At 47.4% G+C, this 25154-nt stretch overlaps 1 protein-coding gene across 1 annotated transcript in view; it reads left to right on the top strand.

Moving 5' to 3' along the window:
• NPHS1 (NPHS1 adhesion molecule, nephrin) overlaps positions 1-25154 on the top strand; it is a 56733-nt gene that overhangs the window by 8959 nt on the left and 22620 nt on the right. Inside the window, exons 5-15 of the mRNA XM_084816344.1 lie at positions 839-942; positions 6043-6164; positions 9470-9641; positions 10202-10359; positions 12932-13073; positions 13206-13330; positions 15226-15324; positions 16018-16189; positions 19569-19698; positions 22371-22543; positions 24343-24483. Of these exons, the coding sequence (XP_084672470.1) occupies positions 839-942; positions 6043-6164; positions 9470-9641; positions 10202-10359; positions 12932-13073; positions 13206-13330; positions 15226-15324; positions 16018-16189; positions 19569-19698; positions 22371-22543; positions 24343-24483 (1538 nt within the window). The remainder of the gene's footprint in view (positions 1-838; positions 943-6042; positions 6165-9469; positions 9642-10201; positions 10360-12931; positions 13074-13205; positions 13331-15225; positions 15325-16017; positions 16190-19568; positions 19699-22370; positions 22544-24342; positions 24484-25154) is intronic.

Genomic DNA, 25154 nt, shown 5'->3' with positions numbered 1-25154 from the left:
CTTTACCTTTTTAAAAAGAGAAATACAATACATCTCACCATAGTGTGGAAGACTGTGACCAGACCTGTGTGTTCCTGTTCAGCCTGCTGCCAGATGCTCACTGTTGATAGATGACAGTTCTTACGGTTACTTATCTTTAAAATGGAACTGTACAGGACAGCCCTTCAAATAGAGGACCATCCTCAGTAAAAGAGGACACATGGCCACTCTATGGGAAGTAGCACAGGCAAATGTTTTTGTTTATTTAGAAAATGTGTGAGCCCCTTCAGCACAGCCTCCTGGATGGCATACAATAACAAATAGAATGTGTGTACGTATGTCTTTAGAAAACTTACACCCACCCTTCCATAGGATTTTTATTGCTAACAGCAATAAAAACAAAACAATCCCATACAAATAATATTAAAAAACTGCATATAAATGGGAACAGGCTCTGTAGATTAAAAACACAGTCTAAAATGAGGTTCTATCTACTACATAAAAATAATCTGCGTGGCAATTCTGCGAAAATCAGTAAGAGCGGGGAGCAGTCAGATCTCACAGGCAGTGGTGTAGCAGTAAATTTGGAAGTGCAGACACTTATCATGACAATCCCCCTAGCCACACCCCCAAGGAGAGTGCATCCACCCATTTGATAAACTGGACATCTGTTCTGGGCAAAGCTCTGTAGGGGAGAGTGAAACTCACTGCTGTGTCTGGGAACTGAGGAAGAGGAAGGTTGGAGTGCAGAGAGGGGTGCAGAGGAAGGACCTGGTTAGAATAGCTCAATGTGTAGGGCCAGTCCTGCTAATACCAGCAATTAATTCCTCCCACAGATTACTTCAATGCTTTCTTTCAGGATCACCCCTGAGAGCTCAGACAACCAGCAACGGCTGACATGCAGAGCCTCTAACACGGTTGCTTTCATCCCAGTGGTTGTCAGTTTCACTATGAACATCTTGTGTGAGTTACACAGAATCAGTGCTGGCTCTGGGATTGGAGGATCCTTGGGCAAGACACCCTCCCTGGGCCCCCTCCCTCAATGAGTCTCTCTTCTCACTGCCATTGTCACCAGCTGTGATTGCTCCTCATCCTCTTTCCCATCATTGCTATCACTTGTTTCCTTGACAGGCAGAGAGCCAGGGAGAAAGTCAGCAGTGGCATCTAGTAGGAACCAATTACCTAGGGAGGTAGTGGGCTCCCCTGGACAGCCATCTGTCAGGGATACTTTGACTTTGACTCCTGCATTGAGCAGGGGGTTGGACTCGACGGTCTTATAGGACCCTTCCAACCCTACTATTCTATAGTTCTATGCTTCTATCTACTGGTCCTCCTTCTCACCACCTCCACTGCCTTGGCCAGAGCGAGGGGCAGGTGAACAAGCAGGCCGCAGTGGTGAAGAGGAGGAGCAAGTCGAGGGGCTGTTGTCAGTGGGTCCCTGCTGGGGTGTGGGCCCTTGGCAGGTGCTTGACCATGCCTACCTTTGACTCCAGCCCTGTGCGGAATGCTTTGTCAGATCTTTAGGAGGGCTAGGCTAACAACTTCATAGTAACTACTAAGTGCCCCAGGACACTTAGTTTAATGTTTGTTTTTTTATTAAGGTAGTAATAAGTGCTTTATTACTACCTTAATAAAAAACAAACATTAGACGAGTGGGATGGGGAGAAGAAAAAGGAGGGTGGAAGGTGGAGGAGGAAGGAAGAGATCACAGAGGGCAGTTGTAATAAAAGGAAAATGAAAGAAGGGACTCCATATAAGAGAAAGCCAACAGACAATAACCAAGGGAATATGCAAGATAATAAATGGGTTTTGAGACCTTTTTGTTTAATAGAATGAAACGAGGTTGGTATATGATGGGAAATAACCTATATTGACTGGATCTTTAAGGTTTGGCCCATGTAACCAGACAAATACCACACTTTTAAGGCAGTCTTCCCCAACCCAGTGCCCTCAAATTATGTTGGACTATAACTCCCATCATCCTCAGCCAGCATGACCAATGCACCAGGTTGGGGAAAGACTATAATTGCCTTCTTAACAGCCTGTTTGATTAGATGTGTTTGTGTTTGATCTCCTCTGTGGATCGGTTGTCTGCTATTCAAAGCAGAAACCTGGAATATCCTCCCTCAGCCCTGCTTTTATCTTCATATTTGATGATGTTAACTTTTTTAGGGGAGGCGTAGACTGGTGCCAGGCTTGAAGAATCGACTTGTCTCCCCACTGCCCCCAACTTCCCCCTTCCCCTGAAGCCCACCAACTCGAGCAAGATGCAAAACAATGCCTCAGGGGTTAGAGCCAATTACATGCTGCCACCCCATGAGCCATATTCTAGGGGCTAAGCTGCACACTATGTTAAATATGAAGTGTGCAGCTGATCCTCACCATTTTGTTTACTTTAGTTTAAGCATGCATGGCTGTGATCCAGACCATCACAAGCAGGTAGGAGAGGTTTATATCTTCCCACCCAGAGACTTTCCCCCCAAAAGGCATCTCCCCCAAGAAAACCTCTGGAAAAAGACCCCCTCCATTGGCACCCCCCTCCATCCCCCCCAATGGGAGGGTGGGTTGAGCGGAGTGAATTTTGGGGGGACAGTTGCTGGGTGGGAAGGTTTAAACCTCTCCTTTCTGCATGCAATGGACCCAATCTATATTGAGGGCCCTGCACTGTTACACAAAGGTAAACAAAACACTGAGGACTAGTTGCATGCTACATATTTAACATAGTATGTAGTTTGTCATGCTGCTGCTGAAGAAATCCTCCTCTGAGGAGGAGATACAGCTCCCAGAGACAGACAGTGCCAAGGTGCCAGCCATGTCAGGAGATATGGGGGAGCCTGGGCCCTCAGAGGAGATCACTGCTAGTCCATCGTTGCAGGAGGAGGGGAATTCGGCAGAGGCTAGGCAGTTACCTAACCCCCACCCCCAAGCAGCGCTGCCTCAACAGGCTAGCCAATAGGTCTCCTCTGAGAAGGAGTGGTCAATTACAAAGGAGGACTCCTTGGGAGCAAGGCCCCTCTCCTGAGTAGGACTTTTGCCAGAGGGCCTGTGACACATTGCACTGAGCCCTTGGTGAACTCAGAAAGCTCTGGCTGCATAAGCCTTCAGTTTTAGCCTAACCAGTGCTGGAAAAACATTGCTCATCAGATTTTTCTTGCTTTCTGGATCTTGCCTTGCAATTAACCTGTGCTACTGACCCTTGGACTCCCAATGGACTCTGCTTCTGGACTGTGTATGGTAACTTACTGCTTAACTGTGCTTTGACCTTTGATTTATCTGGTCTACTCCTGCCTTTGCCTGATCCCAGACTGGACTGGGACTTTTGTGCGTGACCATTTGCTTGCTGTGTTGCTTTGCCCTTTGGACTGCCCCATAATTTGCTCTAATGTGGTGTCTGATTCAGCCATAGCAAGACATACAGCCTCTTCTCACTGAGCTTTTATCCTGCGATTGAGATTGCTCCTTTACGGAAGTTTGCGGGCTCTTTACATGACGCCGTGTCCCTCCAGGGTGTCTCCCGCACTAAATGCCATTTGTTCTGTTTTTAAATAGATCGCAGATAATGAGCTATCAGATTACCCAGTTGTGTTCTGCTTGAGTTCCCTGCGTGAAAAGAGGAAAAGCGGCAAGAAGACGAACAAGATCAATGAAAGATAATGGAAGACTCAGATATGGGGAAAGGGGAGGGGGAAAGGGGAGGGGGGAAGGAAGCTCATGTAAAGGGAATCAGTTGTGATCCTGCATTTAAAACGGAAGCAGAAAGCCCCATTTTAAATGCAGGATTTTAGGGCATTTCTGCACCAGCCTAAAATCCTGCATTTAAAACAGGGCTTTCTGCTTCTGTTTTAAATGCAGGATCACCACTGACTCCCTTTACATGAGCTTCCCCCCTGACTTCTCCCCATATCTGAGTCTTCCATTATCTTTCATGCATCTCACTCCTCTTCTTGCCGCTTTAACTTTTTTCATGGAGGAAACTGAAGCAGAACACAATGGGTAATTTGATAGCTCATTATCTGAGATCCATTTAAAAACAGAACAAAGGGCATTCAGTGCAGGAGGGTCATGGAGTCATGTAAAGAGCCTGCACATTTCCATGAAGGAGCAATCTCAATCACAGGATAAAAGTTCCATGTGATGAAGCCCTTAGGCTGGTGTACAGATGCCCATAGTTTAGCCCTGGGATGACCATATATACAAGTACAGATCTTCATATGAGTTACTACGGATCAGGGATTGTAACTGCCTGAGCTTTGCTTTCTTTTGGTTGGACAGGAGGGGAAAGTTTCTTACTATTGTGAAAACAATTTGAATCAGGATCTGCTGGGAGATACAAGTCCCCCCCCCCTCTGTTTTAGAGAAATTTCCCCCTTGCAGCCAGACTGGTGGGGATATGAAGTGTTTCATTTGGCTGGATTGGACAATAGTATTTCCCAGAGTGGCCCATATGTGAGGAGGGTAGTGAGGGTTTTCTTGCTCTGCTTGCCCACCTGGCGGGTGAGCCTGGGTTCCACCATACCCACCATAAAGTTTGAATATAGCTCACAAGGGTGAAATCTAATGTGTATAAACCAATTTCAGCTGGTCAATTTCTTGGATAAAATCTACTAATGAACCTTGTGATCTGGACCTATGCACATTCAATCTTAAATTATTAAGCATATTAAAATGTTATAGCCTGCTGGAATACCTGCCCAATGGGCAGGCGCACCCTTGCTCCCTTATGTATTTATGGGCTGGATTGAGGAGAGGTATTGTCTGATTTGACTCAACATCTTTCCCTGTCTGAACATTATCTTAAAACGTAAGTCTCGTAGTTCAAATTTCCCTACTGATTTGGATGAAAAGTAAACATCTTAGAGCAGGGGCTCCCAATGGTGCCCATGAAGCTCTCCACAACCTGGAGAGCTTCAAAACTTTATTTGTAATACAAACCTTGAAAAATATTAGGGCACCAGGTTCTCCTTCCTCCTGGCTTCTAGCCTTGCTCTTTCTCCACCCCATTGTTTTGCTGTTTCCCTGGGGAGGCTAGTGGATCCAGTTTCAGTGAGGCCGTGAATCCATTCTGGGTTTTAGTTACAACCATCCAGAAGTCTAAAGGAGGTATGCAAGGTGCTGAGCCCTATCCCCAAAATGAGTCCAGCGCCTTGGATAGCTCCTTTAGACTTCTAGCTGTTTGTAACGAAAACCCAGAATGGACCCTCCCCCCACTGAAACTGGTTCTACCAGCCTCCCCTGCTGTTTCCCCTCCCCCCGGCCTCTAGCCTTGCTCTTTCTCTCCCCTCTACTCCTTTGCCTAGCTATTTTCCCCTCCTTCCCAGCTTTTAGCCTTGCTCTTTCTCTCCCTCCCTCCAACCTTTTTAGCTCACCTTTGACTAGCCAGGCCCCCATGGCAGCCATTTTGTGACTAGCCACATCCTCTGTGGGAGCCATTTTGTAAGTATGTCAACTTCTCCAATTGCTTGTTTCAAGCCTTGCCCTGAAGAACTGAGTCTGATATGGATTGGAACAGTTCAGAGAAGTGGCTTTGGTCCCTCTACTAGACTGCATCTGTTTATTGAAGGGTAAAGCCACCAAATTCAAACGGAGCGTCTTTCTCTGAGAGATTCCAGTTGGAACCTTCTGACTATGGGGTGAACATATATAGCCTTTCTCTATTGGGTGGAAACTGCAATCAAGCAGATTTTGGGTAAACATTAGGAGAAACTTCCTAATGGTAAGAGTGGTTCTGTGGTAGAACTGTCTATTGCAGGAGGTGGTGGGCTCTCCTTTGCTGGAGGTATTTAAGCAGAGGCTGGACAGCCATCAGTCAAGGATGGCACTCTCGCACATATTGCAGATCCTGCTGCACTGAGCAAGGGGTTGGACTAGATGACCTTCAGAGGTCCCTTCCAACTCTAAAATTAGATGATTCAATCTGGGGGACAAGGTGGTGCCCTAGTGTGTCTGGATCATTATGTACAAGTTAAGCTTTCCAAGCAAGACATGAAGAATAATGTACACCTTGTCAGGATGTTGGCAGCTTGCAAGATCTGAGTATAAACCACTTTTTGCTCTCTTTGATAGTCCCGCCCCAGCCACCCGTCATCAAGGGATATACTGGCCCTGTGGTGAAAGCCACCGAGAACCTTAAACTGATCTGCATTTCTTTAAGCGGGAACCCTCTGGCTACACTGCAGTGGCTGAAGGTGAGCTGGAGAACTTGGGGATGCTGGTTAGGAGTGACAAGTTCAGTGATGCTTTGTTGAATGGGAGCCTGAGAATGGGGTTCTGGTCTGGAGCCAAAGGAGTGTGAGTGAGACAAAAATGCATTCCCTCCTTTCAGATACTGTATTACTGACCTGTTTTATTTTTCTATGTAAAACGTGTGTGTGTGTGTGCATATTTATATTTAAAATCTTTATAAGCTCTTTTTTCAGTGTTGAAAGAGTGGCATACAATATTGAAACACAACACAGTCAGATAAAATCATGAAGCACAACAACAAAGCCAGCAAACAATAATGATAAAAAGAGCACCCCAAACCTACTGAAATGCCTAGCAAAATAATAAAAAGACTCATGGCCCTTAACAGAGAATTGCCAGAGATAGGTCACTCGTGATATCTGCAGTTGCTTTGGGTGTGTTTATACAGAACCCGCCCCCCCAGAACATTAAGTAATGATAATGACAATAAATAATAATTACATTTATATCCTACCTTTTCCCCTCTTGTAAGGGCCCCAAGGCAGCTTACATGATCCTCTTCCTCTCCATTTTATCCTCACAACAACCCTGTGAGGTAAGTTAAGCTGAGAGTCAGTGACTGGCCCAAAGTCACCCAGTGGGTTGCGATTCTAAAAGCAACAGGAGGAGCTGAGAGAAGAAGCATCTGTATGGTGCAGAGACCAGGAAGCCAAGAAACTGAAGGCTCGGGCTGGTGTCAAGGGGATGGTATTGTCAGGCACCTGCCAAGGGCCACCCCCCCGTGGACTCCAGAGCTTCCTGGCCTTCTTTCTCCTTCACCTGCCCTCTCCAAGCCTACAAGCAGTGATATGCTCATAGAGAAGAAGCAGAGCAAGGTGTGGGTGGGTGGTGGTGGGGGGCAGGCAGGAGGAGAAGCAGGAAACCACATTGTAGACTATAGAGATGTGAGGGCTAGTATGCCCCAAATTCCCATTAACTAGCTGACTGCAGCACTGCTCCCTTCCTGTAATTTGCAGACGAGGTTGCAGTGTTCCCAACTACAGTGACAAGTGGTGGGTTCACTCAGGTGTGTGTGGGGGAGGCAACAAGTGCATCTTGCCCAAGAGCCCCCATCCCAAATCTGGAGGGAACACTGTGAAGGCTCTTTGCTCACATTTTCTCTGTTGGAAGACGAAATTAAGCCCGGTTTATTACCGACTCCTTTGCTGGTTTTGGGTTTCCTCCCATTGTGCTCTGGGGAGAGAAGAGCCATTTCTGTTGTGTGCACTATTCTTTGGAGGATGTTCTCAAAGCTTGGGATCTTGTATAACGGAGCACTTCTCCCTGCTCCATAATGTTTGCTCTGACATTTGGTGACAGCCTTCTGTGCAGCAGTAAATGCAAAAACTTCGCCATAAGCGTCCTCTGGTGGTAATTATTCTATTAGCAGCCAATGAGAATCCCGTGTTTCGGACACTCTTTCATAGAAAATGTGCTGTATGAAACATCCACACCAGCTCTTTGGACTCTCTGACCCCTTGGGTCCTTTGTCAACAATTCTCCGGCTGTTTCACCAATAACACAGCCCTTCTTGTCCCTATAATTGGTGTCAAAGTTTAGCTCCACTTTCTATTGTCCTTGGTTCCTTCCTGTTTTCCTCTATACACTCTGACTTTCTTTCAACCCTTTCTCTCCCACTCCTTGGTTCACTGCCTCCTCTGTACAACTTCCTTTGGCCACCCTGCCTTCTATTGGCTTCTTGACTCCATTAAGTCCTCTTCCTCCTTAGCTTTCCGACCTTCAGCCTCTCCCCTCTACAACACTCTTGCTGGGTTTTCTCTCTCTTCCTTTTCACTTCCCTTGCAGCAGCAACTCAATCCTATGATTTGCCCTCCTCCCTTATCAGTTGAAATGTTCATGAACATCCTGTGATCACTGAGCAACTAAGGACCACTATGTTTTATGGTCTTCACTTCACATGGTTTGAAATGGCCTTTGTAAGGCAATTGCTGTCCACAGGGCCATAACTCAGTGGCAGAGCACATGTTTTGTATGCAGAAGAACCTCAATATCTCCAGGATGGGCTGGGGAAAGACTCCTGTCTGAAATCATGGAGAGAGAACTGCCACCAGTACAGAACTAGATGGACCAGTGGGAGGCTGCTGGTTCCGATGTCAGTGGGGTGGTGAATCTGCTCTGGGTTTCAGTAAGAACCAGTCAGAACTCTACAGGAGCTATCCAAGGTGCTGAACCCATTTTGGGGATAGGGCTCAGCACTTTGGATAGCTCCTTTAGAGTTCTGTGTGGTTCTGACTGAAACCCAGAGCCATCAGCCTCCACTGGAATGGACCAAGGATCTGATTCCATAGAATGCAGCTTCCTGCATGTTGTCAGCAATCCACAGGCTGAATCACTTTACTCCTAGTGTTACATGGGTTGACAGGGCTCAAGATTTGAATGGAGGAGGTCGAAGCTGTAGTCCCTTTCAGGGTCTCCAGGTGAAGGACTGAAGACTCCGCCTGGGGGACCAAAATCAAGAGGACAGGTTATATTCTGCTTTTGTTCTGAGCTTTTGCTCTTTGCCCTTCCCTTCGATCCATAAGGCTCTATCTTAAGGCACCAAGTGAAGCCATGCTGCTGTAGGGCGAGCCAGGTGCCTCCGACTAGCCAACTGCCCTTCTCTGCTCCACTAGGGCGGCCACTTGAATGCTGCCAGAACAGAGGCCAAAAGAGGACCCAGATTGGCATAAAATTTACTCATGCTAATTTATACGTACCGTTGCAAATGTAGAAATAATTACAGCAATTGAAATGGAAATACAATACATCTCACCACAGTGGGGAAGACTGTGACCGGTGCACCTGTTCCGTCTGCTCTCCAGATGCTAACTGTTGAGGGGCAACTTGAAGGCCCCTGCCTCTCTCTCTTGCTGTGGTTCTTTATCTTTAAACCAGACTTGGACTGGTCAGTCTTTGAAATAGAACAGCCTTCCCCAACTTGGTGCCTTCCAGATGTTTTGGACTCCAACTCCCATCAGTCCCAGACAGCATGGTCAGTGGGCAGGAATGCTGGGAGTTGCTGTCCACAACATCTGGAGGGCACCAGGTCAGGGAAGGCTGAAACAGAGGAAACCTTCAATGAGAAGGCTGTCCTCTGACAGCCCTTCAAATAGAGAACTGCCCTCTGTAAAGTTGGACACATGGCCACCTCATCTGCTACTACTAGGCTCCTCCCCTGTCTCAACTCCTGCTCCAGATTGGACAGGTCCCATCCTTAAGCTTTCAGGCTCCACCCCCTGCCTCTCAACCATGGTCTTGTGCCTTACAGAATGATGAAGTCATTTCCACAAACTGGGAGACGGATGATGTGAACCAATTGTCTCGGAGTTCCCTGACTCTTAGCATCACAGCAGAAGACAACATGGCTACCGTGAGCTGCCAGGCCTTGAACAGTGTCTTGCTGCTTCCCCTGCAGGCTAGCATCATTCTGCCTGTGGTCTGTAAGTGTCAGAACATTTCCTTCCCAAACCATGCCTGTGTAGTTCTTCCTTCTCCTTTACTGATGTCTTTCTTTCATCCCATGCCTAAATCAGAGGCTCAGCTCCCAGTTTCTTCCCACAGCAGATGACTCCATTTCTTCTTCCTGTGCATACCAGCTCCTTTACCTAAGTTAGAATGGTCAGCTAGCTGGAATTTTTATGCCGTGGCCAAAATGTAACCCTCTTGCTAGAATGAAAAGAGGTAAGGTGGGTTGGTTGGGGTGGGAGAAGTGTGGTTTTTCTTTTTCCCATCCTGCAGATGGGTCCTTACTGTCTAGATGCATTGTCCATGAAACAAAACAAAACCTGGTTCCCTTCGCAAAAGACAGACACGCTGGACATGCTGAATGTCTTTAAGCGTATTTAAGAAAACAAGTTTGTTTCTCTTATGGGGGAGAAAGGTGCTCTGTACATTTTGAAAACATAAATGGGCACTTCTCCCTCTGGCGTGTGGGTGAAGGATTCACACTGGATGACTGATATCTCTCTCTTTCCCTCCCCTCCTTATTTCTGGATGGCAGTTCCCCCTGAACAGGTGAAAATAATTGGCTCAAGCAGCACCCAAGAAAACAAGGAGATCTCAGTGTCTTGTTCCACTTCCACCAGCAACCCACCTGTACTACTGCGCTGGTTGCTGGGATGGAAGGAGCTCAATGCTACCGAGGTCACAGTCTCAGAGGTACGCAGGCCCAGGCCCACACAACTATGGGGCAGGGGGAGGTGGCTGCCCTCAGCAGCAGCGCTTGAGATGGCAGCATGGGCGAGAGATACACCTGACCCATGGAGCACTGTTTGCCAGGATTTCCTCAGGTGTAAACTTCATTGACGTGAATGGGAGCAAGATGGGAGCACGGTTGTGCTCTAGCATGCCCGTTGCACAGCAAACGTGTCCAGAGATTGGACCCCAATGTTAATTGACTTAGTATTATGTATTTGTTACATTTATATCCTGCCTCGTCCTCTAAGGAACCCAAGCCGGCTTACACGGCCCTCCTCCTCTCCATTTTATCCTCACGGCAACTCTGTGAGGTAGGTTAGGCTGAGAGTCAGTGACTGGCGCAAAGCCATTGATTTAACTTTAAGGCTAAATTTAACCCTTTGGCATTCTGGAGTGGCTACAGAGCACTCAGAGTGTCGACTACAGCTTGCAAACAAGTGAAACTTGACTGTTTGGGTGTTCGTAGCTGCTGTGGGTGACCTTTTTAATTTTTTTTAAACAAATTTTTTTTGGGGGGGCAACAGGGTGCGGGGGCTGCAATGGGGGCAGCATGGTCTGCATGCTGCCCATGGGCCATGTATTGCCCGCCCCTTTTCTAGACCAACACTCTAACCACTACACCGCATTGGCTCTCTTACTGTATGAATGGAGTAGCATATGAATGGATGCCATTTGGATTTTTCATCTCAGGAATGAGATTTTGTGTGTATGCATGTTGCACCTAGACAAGATTTCAGGGTCTGGGGCTGTGAGGAAATAAGGGCTCCAGGCAAGACTTTAGGGCCCAGGGCCATGGGGAAGAAAGCTTGTTGAGCAGGGCGACAGAGAAGTAAGGGCCCCAAGTGAGATGTTAGAGTCCAGGACAATGGGCAAGTGTGTGCCCCTGTGATGTTCCTGCCCCAGGTTATACCTTCTTCAGCTTCCACCTGCTGAAACTGAAAACCCCCTCAGGATGACTGCCTCTACTTTTGGTCAGTTGTCCTCAGTGATGCACAAAGCTTCAGCCCTCTTTCTCTCTGGGCTAAAGGGAAACCCCATATGCCTAATTGATTCCCTCTGCCCAATACATGGAAAGTAACAAGGAAATAGATTTTCTGATGGTAGAGCAATAAGCCAAACAAACTCATGGGATTTTGTAATAAAAACAAATAAAATGTATTAAACACAAAAGAGTTATATATACTACTATTAATCAATCTGTACTTGGTCCTAACCTACCTACTCTACCCATTCTAAATCCTGGTTCCCAAACCCCACTAACTGGATGTAGATTCTTCAATCCCTAGGGCCCCATCTGAGTAACTGTTGGTTCTCTCCTTTTAAAACCTCAGAATCCCCCCCTCCACACACACAACCCCTCCCATCTTTCACTCACTCTCTAACACTCCATTATCCCTATTTTACCTGGGTGCCAATTAACAATGTGAACACATACATTAATATATAACAGACAAATGTTACAGCCCCCAAGCAAGGTGTTATGGCCCATGGCTTGGAGGAAGTGAGTGTCCTATGCTGCAAATGAGAGGGAATCAATGGGGCAGAGCAGACAGCTGATGGTGGTTTGGTCAGGCAGGCAGGGTGAAGCTGGAGTTGCAGGACCTTGGACAGCTCCAAATAGACCACTCAATCTGTGGTCTGGAGCCCAACTGCGGACCCTTATCCCTCTTTTGCCAGATGATCGCTCCTTGGCTCCACCCACTTTCTGAAGAGTGGAGGGACATAAATGGTCAGTCCTTTGGCCTGGAGCCTAGCACCCAGTTGCCTCACAGTCGGATCTTGCCTTGTGGGTTGCCTGCCACACTCCCCTTTGTAGCCCAATCACTCCCCTTTGTGGCCCATCTTTCATCTCTTGTCCATTTCAATAGAAGCATTTTGTCCTATTTTGTTAGACCTTGCCAGCAAAACTTCCCAGACAAAATGGAGATATTTGAACCAACCAAATGATTGTGATTGTGTGTAGACACAAAAGGAAGTGTCCTCTGGCAACAGTTCCTTGGGGAATCTATCTCAGGGGGTACTGTCTCGGGTTGTGTGTGTCCCAGTTTGTGGGCTCTTGCTCAAGGAACTCCTGGCTGACAGGCTCTGGCCTGGTGTTGGGAACGGGGTCTGGGTTCAGCACCTCCACAGCTTCCACTGCTTGTCTTCCTGACCCAGATAGTTTCTCTTCCTCTGCATCAGAGTCCTGTCTGATGTGCAGGGTCAGGATCATTATAGTGAGGACCTGAAGCAAGATTTTTGCATCTAGGGATGTGGGGAAGTGAGACCCCCTTGCAAGATTTTACAGTTCTGCATTGTGGGGAAGTAAGAGCCTCAAGGATCATCTTAGGGTCCTTGGGTTGTGGGGAAGTAAGGCTCCCAAGGAAGATTTTAAGGTTCTGGGTTGTGGGAAAGTAAAGTCCTCAAGGAAGAGTTTAGGGTCCTGGGCTTTGGGAAAGTAAGGGCCTCAGATTGGAAACTGGCTGTTGATATCTGTTTTTCTCCATCTTGGCAAAATGAGAATTTCTGGGTGATGATTGGTTTCCTCTTGCAGGCAGCTAATGGCGGGATGATCACAGTATCTAATCTAACATATACAGCTCACCGAGAAGACAATGGACTGTCCCTGAACTGTGAGGCTTTCAATGAAGCCATCATGTACACCAAGACCGCTACTGTGACCCTCAGAGTAACATGTGAGTATGAGGATGGAGTTGAGAATGGGTGGGTGTGACAGCAGCAGCAGTATGTGAGTGAAATGTTTTGATCCATCCATGCTTATTTTCCCCCTCATTCCATCCTTGCTCATTTTGCTTTGTTTTGTTCAGATCCACCTCAGAAAATCTGGATTGATGTGCCACCCCCGGAAACATACTTTCGAGCTGGCACTGAAGTCAAGCTCACCTGTTTTGCCAGTGGTGGGAACCCTTCCCCTCGTCTTGAGTGGTACAAGGTGCCTGAGCATTGCATTGCATTCCTTTGCCTGAGTTGCCCCAGTTCAAATAGGAACACAAGAAACGGCCTTATATAAAGTCAGACCAGTGGAGGCTAGTGGCTCTGATTTTGGTGGGGATGTAAATCCATTCTGAGTTTCAGTCAGAACCAGCCAGAACTCTAATGGAGCTATCCAAGATGCTGAATCTAGTTTGGGGATAGGATTCAGCACATTGGATAGCTGCTTTAGAGTTCTGGTTGGTTATAACTGAAACCCAGAATGGATTCACAGCCCCACCAAAATTGGAGCCACTAACATCCACTGAGTCAGACCATGGGTCCATTTAGCTCAGTGTTGTCAACACTGACTGGCGGTGGTTTTCCAGGGTTTCAGGCAGGAATATGACCTGGAGATGCTGGGGGCTGAACCTGGGGGTTGAACCTCCTGCATGCAAAACATGTGCTCTACCACTGAGCTGCAACCCCTCCATCAGTGATGGCAAGAATTCTGGGATTGGAACCCAAGCAGTGTTCAAAGATGTCTTAATTACAACTGGACTGAGTGCTCTGGTTCAATTCCAAACACCCACCCACTGTTAACTTTGCAATAGCTCTTTCTTGGATGGGACATCCTTGTGTTCTGTTATTGGTGGCAGGCAAGTCTGTTCCATTCCAGAAGCAGATGACAAGTAGTTGTGCCATCCATCTCCTTTGGGGCACACAGGGTCAAACTAAATGACAGCAGTTGACCCATCTGCTTATATGCAAGTCAGCACCAAGCATCTCTAAAGCAAGGGAGGGGCTCCAATTTTTAAAGAGCAAAAGGGGTGCATGGGTGAAAGATGCTGAACCCTCCCCCTGCCTGTAGCCTACCTTCCTGTGGACTGTTCCCCCTCCAGGGTCTTTTCCAGTGGAGGCTGGTGGCTCCTATTTCAGTGGGGTGGTGAATCTACTCTGGGTTTCAGTCAGAACCAGTCAGAACTCTAAAGGAGCTATCCAAGGTGCTGAACCCATTTGGGGGATAGTTTTGGCTTCAGACAGTGTGATCTTGTGCAGGTAACTAAAATGGATAAGGGGCTGGAGCAATGCCACTATGAGGAAAGGTTACAATGTTTGGTGCTAATTTTAAATAATAAAAAAATAAAAGCTAAGTAAGTGGGTTGGGGGAGAGACATGATAGAGATGCATAAAATTATGCATGGTGCGGAGAAGGTGGAGAAGGAGAACGTTTTCTCTGTTTCATAATACTAGAACCTGGAGTCATCCAATGGAGGTGAATGCTGTGTTCTTTGTTGGGTGTAACACAGTCACACAACAAAGAACACAGCAAATTTCACACAAAAGGGGTGGTGGTGGCAGGAATCCTTTTTAAAAACACACCAGCTGCAAGGGGAACCTCGCACTATAGAGTATGTGCAAGCAGTACAGCAGCCTTTCCCAACCTGGTTTCCTCCAGATGTGTCAGACTACAACTCCCACCATCCTCAGCAACCAGGTCAATGGCTATGCTGACTGGGGATGAGGGGGATTGTAATCTAACTCATCTGGAAGGCACCAGGTTGGGAAGGCTGCTCTGCAGTGTAAGCTTTCATATATTTTCTCAGCAAAGTGTCATCCGTTCACCCATCGTCAGGGATGAAGCTGCCACTCAATCAACTGCATATCTGAGAAATGACTCACAGCACCAGGCACTAAAGTTTGATAAATGCAGCAGCAGATTTGATGGAGGGCATCCTTCATAAATGCCCCATTGAGCAACAAACAGCTGTGCCCTGATTTGCTCTGGGGATGTCTATTTAGCCAATCCCAGTGAAACCCAGGGGGTGGGGGAATCGCTGAGCGTTCTTCCAGGACGTTCTCCCTGGAGGCAATTTTTGCGTTGGAACACAAGGCATTTATTTTCTTTTTCTGCAGGTGACATGCACACACCTGGGAGGAGCCGCAGGAACGCGTGTGCAGCAGAAGCTGTCTCCTGGGCAGAGTGGACTTCTGAAGCCCTGCCTGGGCAGACAAGTGAGTGAGGAGTGCGCGTGACTGCTTCTACAGGGTCAAGGAATGGGAGAAGAAGGGTGAGACATAAATGGAGGATCCTGGGTGCGTGCTGGCTGGCTGGCTGGCAGGAGGGCGATGCCTTACTTGCCCTTAACAAGGAATCTTCTCTGATTATTTCCTATGGTATCCACACACTTCTTTCAAAACTTCCATTGCTACTTATGGTCAAATGGGGTTTGCATGTTTTTGAAAGAACACAAACCCTGAAGACTCTACTCATGTGCACATTGCAAGCAGCAATCTCTCTTTCAAACTGGCTTCAGTTCTCTGAAAAAAGCAAACTATTGCTGGTCTCCAAGTTCTGTAATCTGAATAACTGGGATTCTAGCATTTCTACTCCCCCCAGATAGGTGTCTGCCCACGTGGGCCATATCATAGGCAGACTAAATTTAATGTACATGGGGTGCTCTAGAAGTGTGCCTACCCTGAACTTTCATTTTGGCACAAAGTGCTCTTCTCAGGAATGACATAATTTTAAAGTGGAAATGTTGTTGAACTGCCTCTTATCACCCTTGCCATGCAGCCAGTCTCTTCGTCTCCCCCCAACCCCATGCTGATTTCCTAGATCCAAGCCTGTTAAGGGCCAGCAGAAAATATCTGAAGCAGGTTTCTGCCTTTCCACGGCCTTCTCCACAATGTGAATTACTTCTACAGGAGACCAAGACAGTAAGGGATGGAACAACTTCAGAGTCAGCAGGGAATATTGTTTCCAAGGAGTTGATCCTGACCACTACCCCCAGTGACAACATGGCCACCTACCGTTGCAATGCCACTGGCTCTTCCAGGACCTCCGCGCTCACCACGTACACTCTTCTCCATGTCCAGTGTAAGCCCCCAAACACAGATCGAGTGACATTCATCCAGCCATGATGGAGGGTGTGTCTAAGGTGGGAACTGAGTGAGTGTAAGATAAGAAAAGGATACCAAGAGGGATATGTATATATGTATGCATGTATGTATGTATGTATGTATGTGTATATGCATGTATATTAGGGATGTATGGATTGTGTAAAATCCATTGTGTCTGTGTTTTGCAGATTGTTAGGTGTCTTTTGTTCCATCATCCACCCATTGATGGGATCAGATTTTTTTTGTTTCTGAATTTGCGCAAATGCACACTTGCGCAAATGCGCAGATGCGGAAATTCACACGTGTGAACATGCACAAATTCCCCCCAAATGCACATTTTCATGCTTCAGCCTATGGGGGAAATGCACATTTTTGGTTAAATTTTTTATTTTGTGTATTTTCCTGTAATGAAATTCAGTCCAAATTTGGGAAAGTTAGACAAATGGTCTGCAAGTCTGTGGAATCTGCTCAACAGAGGACAAGCTGGTGCACTGCGGAATCTGCAGACTGGATTCATGAAAGTCTGAACTCATTTGGGTCCGTTGCATATTTCTCTGACATCCCTAGTGTATGTGTGTGTGTGTGTGCAGACACACATGCAGAGTTTCATTCCTCAGAAGTTATGTATCAGTGGAGGCTGGTGGCTCTGACTTCAGTGGGGCTGTGCTATCCGCTCTGGGGTTCGGTCAGAACCAGTCAGAACTCTGAAAGAGCTATCCAAGGTGCTGAACCCAACCCCCAAAATGGGTCTGGCACCTTGGATAGCTCCTTTACTGTTCTGACAGCCTCCATTGTTATGTATGTGTATACGTTGCTGAGGGATGACAGCCAATCCACACGTTGAGAAAAAGCATATGGTGCCGCCCTCCAAAGACTGTAGCATTTCAGAATGCAGGTGGGTGATCATGTTTGAATGCTTCCCCATACCAAAACCTACAGATCATGGCCCAGAATTTGGACCCCCTCCTATCAAAGCAGGGGCCTAACATAAAGCAGGATGGGGAAAAGTGGGTGCAGGAACCATATCCGAATCGAGCCTCAGAAGTCACTTCTCACCAGAGACCCACCTGGGAGGAAAACCCCAGGATTTAGTAGTGCTTTCACCACATTGCCTGAGGAAATAGCTCTGCCTTCCTGCTTTGTCTCCGAGGATGTCAGGAGCTGCACAAAGCTGATCTAATAATTCTGGAATCTCTGTGTGTCTGCCTTGTTGTTCAGTCGTTCAGTCGTGTCCGACTCTTCGTGACCCCATGGACCATAGTACTCCAGGCCTTCCTGTCCTGCGCTCTCTTCTGGAGCGTGCTCAAGTCCATATTCATTGCATCAGTGATGCTATCTAGCCATCTCATCCTCTGCCGTCCCCTTCTCCTTTTGCCTTCAGTCTTTCCCAGCATCAGGGTCTTTTCCAGAGAGTTTTCTCTTCGCATTAGGTGGCCAAAATATTTCAGCTTCAGCTTCAGTATCTGTTCTTCCAATGAGCAGTCAGGGTTGATTTCCTTTAGGATGGACTGATTTGACCTCCTTGCAGTCCAGGGGACTTGTAAGAGTCTTCTCCAGCACCACAGTTTGAAAGCATCAATTCTTCGGCGCTCAGCCTTCCTTATAGTCCAGCTCTCACAGCCATACATTGCTACTGGGAAAACCATAGCTTTGATTAGACGGATCTTTGTCGGCAAGGTGATGTCTCGGCTTCTTACTATGCTGTTTAGGTTTGCCATAGCTTTCCTCCCAAGGAGCAAGCATCTTTTAATTTCATGGCTACAGTCACCGTCTGCTGTGATCTTGGAGCCCAAGAAAATAAAATCTGCCTAGGGGTTCCTCTATTACACATGCTGTTCTCGTACAAATTGTATGGAAAGGGGTAAGGGGAAGTGAATCACTCCCCCCCCCCATTACACAATCCACTTGTACACAAACTGCTACACCTATCCTTCTGAAATCTTGCAGTTTTCTTAACTAGGGCCACCTCTATGCTGCATGTCATTTTCATAACAATTGTCCACAAAAAACATAGGGAGATACATCCACCCTTTTTATTTTTAGAAACCCCCAAACTGGAAAAGCTTCTGTTGCACAAAGCTTCCTGTACATATTCAAATCTGAAACTTGGCAGGTTTAATTCACTCTGAAGGGGCAACTATCTCTGCAAATTTCATCCAATTCTTCCAGAAACATTTTTTAGAAAACAGCATTTCCCTTAAAAATAAAATAAATCAAATGTTAAAGGCAGGTAGCACCCCACCCTGCACCCCTTTGTCTAACAATTTGACAGGCATAATCTCTTCATAAAGCTCTACTTTGTCTGCAAATTTCATCCACATCTGACAAACGTATAAAAAGCTGTTCCTTGATTTCCAGTGACGGTCAGTAGAAGGCGTATAGACTTGGAATTCCGAATGAGATTCAGATTCAGACCTGAGTCAAAATGGGCAGCCTCCAAATTGATCCAAGCCAAATCAGGCTCAAATGCAAATCACTGAACTGGGGTCCAAACTGTATCTTGATTCTTGTGGCCGGTGCGCACTCCTGGTGCCTTGTGCCCAGTCTGACACTATATGCAGGTTGACAGTAAGCTGTCCGTGGTCCTGCTTTCATGTGAACTAGCCTGGAAAGCTGAGCATCACCAGTATGCTTTGCAAGGACCCAGCCTACAACACTACTCCTGGAAAATCAGCATGTCAGGGAAAAGACTATGGCATAGAATAGAACCCCTCTCCCTGCTGTGCTAGCTGTCCACATGCAAAGGATTTCTGATATGGATGAAGCATAGAATCAAGGTATTTTCCCCTTCTGTATTTTGAAGTGGCACAGGGCTGTATACCACATGCTCTTTCCCCCTGGAGGTTAAGCCCAGCCCCACAGGATGATGGGAGTTGAATTAGGGATGTTGCAGAAATCTGCAATGGAATCAAATGAGTTCAGATTTTCATAAATCCAACATGTGGTTTCTGCAGTGGACTGGCTTTTCCCCTGTTGGGCAGATTCTGCAGATTTGTGGACTGTTTTTCTAACTTTGGGGAATTTTGCGCACATTTTGTCAGAGAAAAATATGTAAAATAAAAAATACTAGCCAAAATGCGCATTTCCTCCACAGGCTAAAGCATGAAAATACACATTTTGAGGGAGTTTTCGCATTTGCATAAGTGCAAATTTGGAAACCAAAAAATCTGATTCAGTCGATGGGTGGACGATGGAATGAAAGGCACCTGACAATCCACAAAACACAGGTGGAATGGATTTTACACAATCCGTACATCACAGAAGGGATGTGGAGGGCAGAGTGGAGAGCAGGGAGACGGCCATGCAATTTGAACCCTAGTGGTCTGCTGCTTTTTTACTGCCCTTTCTTTCCACAGTCCCTCCCCTACATGCAACAATTACAACGACGGACAAGGAGGTGAGACGTGGCCAGTCGGTGACCCTGAACTGTAAATCAGGCAGCAGCCACCCTCCTGCCAGTCTCACCTGGCTCAAAGATGGAAAAAGGTAGGAGATGCAACCTCTCTCTCAATGTCATTCATGTGCAAGCTTCATTTAGGGTTCTTTGTCCTTCCTCATAGGCCCATGCCAATTTCTGCCAGGGCCAGCCCAAGACATTTTGGTACCTAAGGCAGAAAATCTGAATGGTGACCCCTCTACCCTCATCCAGGTTATGCGAATTCAATGAGAGGGCAACATTATTCATGGTGTGGAGAACGTGAATAGGGAGACATCTCTCCCTCTCTCCCTCTCATAATACTAGAACCCAGGGTCATCCCATGAAGCTGATTGGTGGGAGATTCAGGACAGATAAAAGATTCAGGACTTCTTCATGCAGCGCATAGCCAAACTATGGAATTCGCTACCATAAGATGTAGTGATGGCCACCAACTTGGATGGCTTTAAAAGTGGGTTAGATAAATTCCTGAAGGAGAAGGCTATCAATGGCTACTAGTCCTGATGGCTATATACTAGCTCCAGCATCAGAGGCAGTGAGCCTATGTACAGCAGTTGCTGGGGAACATGGGTGGGAGGGTGCTGTTCCATTCATGTCCTGCTTGTGGGTTTCCCTTTGGCCCCTGTGTGAACAGAACGCTGGACTAGATGGACCCTAGGTCTGATCCAACATGGCTCTTCACATGTTCGTATGTACTGCTCTATTTGCTGAACTAGTGAGAATCTGGTACACCATATTCCATGGTGACGAATGAGATGCAGCCAATCAAACCTGCCCTGCGTGTATCCCCTAACTGCATGGCAGGGGTGTTGAGCCTCAGCGCTGTGGGTCAAATCTGGCCCTCTGTGGTTCTTCAGATAGCCGCACCCTTTCCTCTGGCCCCACCCCTTTCCCCAAACTGCCAGTCATTTTGTTGGTTTCCCACCTTTTTCAGCATTCCCCCCCCCCATTTTAAGGGTTGAAATGCCTCTCCTTAGGCTTACTTACTGGCTGCAAGAGCTTTAAGCTAAAATACGCTGGTATTTTTGCCCCCACCTCTTTTGCCTTCAGCTCCGCCCACCACAGGAATGTAGCCCCCAAGAGCTTCTCTGAAATTGAATTTGGGCCTTGGGCTGAAAGAGTTTCAACACCCTGGTGTATGAGGACATGTACTTCTGAACAAAAAAGGGCAGCTGCATCAATGCCCTGTTCCTGAAGCATTTTGAGAAAGCCTCTTCATCAAGGGAAGTTTTTAGGTTCTCCTAAAATGTCCAAATGGCTCCTTAAAACTGTCTCATTTCTGACTCACACCAAGGAGCTTTAATTCCATGTTGGGGACAGTGCATTGATGCAGCTGTCTTTTTCCTGTCTGGTTTTGGCTTTTTCACAGCTGCTTTTTATCCCCTTTTGTGGTTGTTGGACATGCATTTACGCACAATGTCATAATCTCTCTCTCTGTCTATCCTCTCTCTCTCTCTCTCATCTCTCATCATAATCATCATCATCACCTATCTATCTTGGAAAAACCTACTTGCTACAAATAAGCAAATATGAAAACGTTTCAAAAACACACTGTTGTCAGTTGTCACTATAATTCACCATCAATGTCCCTCAATCCTGACCCCATGGGCCATTGATTTCCCGAGCTGTAGGCTTTCATGACAACCTCAGAGCTGAATGGTTGGATTGCCTCAGAGTTCCATGTTTTCTAGCATCCTCTTTCTGACAAGAGCCAGCCAGCTGGGACCATGAATAAATCTCCCTGCTGTTGCTCATCCCCAGTATCTGGTATTCAGAGGTATAGTGCCTCTGAACGTGGAGGTTCCATTTACTTACCATAGCTAATTGTTATCTGTATCCTCCAGTGGAGACTGGTGGCTCCAAGGTCATTGGGTGGTAAATCTGCTCTGGGTTTCTGCCAGAACCCCAAAGGATTCACCATCCCACTGACCTCGGAACTATCAGCCTCCACCGTTCATTTCCTGCTGCTTAGGAGCTAGAGTATCACAGTGGCTAAGGGATGAAGCTGTCATCTAGGAACTCTCTAATTCACTGCCACCTTTGCTAGGTGGACTTAAGCCTGGCCTCAGTGCTGTATCTGCAAGAAGGGAATGAAATGTGACAATTAATTAATTTATTACATTATACCCTGCCTTTCCTCCAAGGAGCTCAAGCAGTCCTATACAGTTCTCCCCCTCCCATTTGATCCTCACAACACCCCTGTGAGGCAGGTTAGATTGAGGGAGAAACTGAATGGCCAAGGTCACCCAGTGAGATTTATGGCTGAGTGGGGAATTGAACTGGAGTCTACCCAATCACTCTAACCCAGACTTACCCAGCCTGGTGTCCATCAGATGTTTTGGATTCCAACTTCCAGCATGCCTGGCCATTGACCCTACTGGCTGGGGCTGATGGAAGTTGGAGTCTAAAACATCTGGAGAGCACTAGTTTGGGGAAGGCTGCTCTAACCACTACACCATTCTGGCCCAGAGTATCAGGATTATTTGGGGAATGTACGTGAAGGGCTTTGACCACTCCAAAGTTCTGTAACAGGGTGGGGAACCCATGGCCTTCCAGATATTGTTGGACCCCAACTGTCATCAGAGAACATGGCCCATAGTCAGGGATGATGGGAATTGCAGTCCAACAACATCTGGACAGACACAGGTTCCCCATCCCTGTTATACATAAATGCTAAGCGTTGTTGTTATTATTGTTTGTATTGTCATTGCTTCTCTTTCAGGTTGAATGGCACTAACCTAGGGCAGAAAAAAGCAGAGTATGGAGGTTTCTCTGCTTCAGGGAGGATAACTCTGGCGGTATCATCTGCAGATCATGGGAAGAGGGTGGAATGCCACGCATACAGTGCTGTCCTCGCCGAAGGGGTGAATACTTTCTACCAGCTCACTATCCTATGTGAGTAGGAGATGAATCCTTCAGGATCAGACCAGGGGTCCATCTAGTCTGGCATCCTGTTCCCCAAACCACAGTGGCTAACCAGATGTTTCTGGGAAGCCCAGAAGCCACAATAGCCATCCAGGTGTTTCTGGGAAGCCCAGAAGCCACAGTGGCCATCCAGGTGTTTCTGGGAAGCCCAGGAACAGGGCATCAAGGCAAACAACCCTTTCCTGCTCTTGCGGCTTAATAGCTGCTCTTGGGTGGCTACTCCCTGTGAATGTGGAAGTTCTATTGCAGGGATCCCCAACCTTTTTGGACCCATGGCCACGTCTGGGAATTTGAGAATCCACAAAATGGCTTCCATGGAGGATGTGGCTAGTCAAATAATGGCTGCCATGAGGGTCTGGCTCATCAAAAGTGAGCTGAAGGGTTGGTGGTGGAAGGAGAGAAATAGGGCGGCTGGAGGCTGGGTGGGAGGAGGAAATACCAAGGCAAATGGGGTAAAGGGGAGAGAAAGAGCAAGGCTGAAGGCTGGTGGGGGGGAGAAAAAGCAAGGTTAAAGAGGTGGGGAGAGAAATAGCAAAGTTAGAGGCTGGGAGAGAGGGGGAAACAGAGAGGCAAAGGGGTAGAGAAAAGGTAAGGCTAGAGGCTAAGAGTGGGAGAAGCGGTGAGTTTAAGAGGTGGTAGTGGGGGGATAGAAATAAAGGGAGAGAGAGAAGATTGCCTTTGGTTTTTCCAAGGTTTTTAAAATACTTTTTTTCAAGGGGGCAGGGAGTGGAGAGCTTTGTGGGTGCCCTTGGAGGTCCCCAAGGGCACCACACCTGGGACCCTTGTTCTATTGAGCAGCTTTCCCCAACCTGGTGCTCTCCCATTGTTTTGGGTCCTGACTGCCATCATGGCTTCCCCCACAAAGGACCCAAGTGGCTTTCACATGATTCCCAGGCAGTGTCCCACCCAGGCAGTAATTCAGCTGTAATGTGTGTAATTTGCACAAATCCAGCTGCAATTTGTACAAATCTGGCTGTAATCTGTGCAAATTGCAGACCCCCCGAACGCGCAAAATTCCCAGAAAATCCATGAACTGGCCTGAATTGCTGCAGATCAAGTCAGATGCTGCAGCGGGAACTGGAACGAATTCTAGGGGGGTGGGGGTGGGAAAGCCTAGGAACACTAATCAAACTCTACCCCCTGCCCCAAACAGATTTCTCCAACATCCCTACTGACAACAGACCTATCAATAGTCCTGTCATCATTGCTGGTGCTGATTTAATTGGGCCAAAATTGTGCTTGATTCATTGCAGTTTTATTAGGTACTGTTCCTGGCCAGGGCAGATGTAGGTGACACTTTCCCTGAGGGTGCTCTGCTGAGGGCGCTCTTGTCCAGTGGAGGCTGGTGGCTCTGATGTCAGTGGGGTGGTGAATCCGCTCCAGGTTTCAGTCAGAACCAGTCTGAACTCTAAAGGACCAAGGTGCGAACCAAACAAGGGTGAAGAAACTTGGATAGCTCCTTCAGAGTTCTGACTGGTTCTGACTGAAACCTGGAATGGATTCACTGACATCTCACTGACATCAGAGCCACCAGCCTCCATTGCTCTTGCCAGTTGCAATCCTGGATCTTTGAAATGCCCCAGCAACAACCTCCCCTGCTTACGTACTAGGCCCCATGGGCTACAAGGAGCAGGATGGGGCTGAGGGCGGAGCACGTGCCTCCGAGAGCCTTTATCATAGAATCATAGAATAGTAGGGTTGGAAGGGGCCTATAAGACCATTGAGTCCAACCCCCTGCTCAGTGCAGGTTATGCCTTTGTTTGACACAGTTCCCCCAGAGTTCTCCAGCGAACAGCCCATCATCGTGCAAACGGTGGAGCATGAAGCTGTCCGGCTTCCCCTGCTGGTCTCGGCCAGCCCTCCTGAGATCACATATCGCTGGAGCTTCCTTGGTGAGGTACTCTTGACAGGTGGGTCCCACAACATGCAGCATTCCTGGGGTGAGGTTCCAGGAACCAGACTTATGTGAGAGCAGGGTGAGGGGTTGATGTGGAGACAGAGGGACAGGGTGGGGTGGTAGTGGTGGTGGTGATGCTGATGATTTTCCATTGACGTTAATGCATTTTTACTAGGGATGGCGGAGAATTTCTCCACGAATCTTCGGGAGGCCGAGCGCCGAGGCATTCGGCCCCCCGAAAGTGTTGGGGAAATTCTCCGCCCGCCCCCACCCCAGGATGGGACTTACCTTCAGCGAATGTCCCTCTCGGTGGCGGGTCCCGGCGGCGTTTTGGCGGCGTTTCGTCGGGGGTGAGGGCGGCGGCCGGTCTCCCGACTGGCTGCTGCCTCCACCATTACAAAATAGAAAAGTAAAAAAAACAAACAAAAAACACACACCCATGATAGGCTACGTGCCGATTTACGTAGCCTATCATGGCTAGATTTCCAAAGTCAGCCGTGATAGGCTACGTAAATCGTCACGTAGCCTATCACGGGTGACTTTGAAAAAAAAAAAAAGCGCGTACGCAAATGGTGGCGGCCCATTGGTACGTCTAGTCTACGTAAAGATTTATGTAGACTACGGCGAAAATAAGGGCAATGCAAATAGCGTTCCCTTATTTTCGCCATAGTCTATGTAAATCTT

Source organism: Heloderma suspectum, chromosome 10, assembly GCF_057233095.1.
Source record: "Heloderma suspectum isolate Gila_16-S chromosome 10, 16-S_ref, whole genome shotgun sequence".
Classification (NCBI taxonomy): Eukaryota; Metazoa; Chordata; class Lepidosauria; order Squamata; family Helodermatidae; genus Heloderma; species Heloderma suspectum.
Note: the sequence above shows the minus strand (reverse complement) of the source record. Positions and strands in the feature narration are given on the sequence as shown.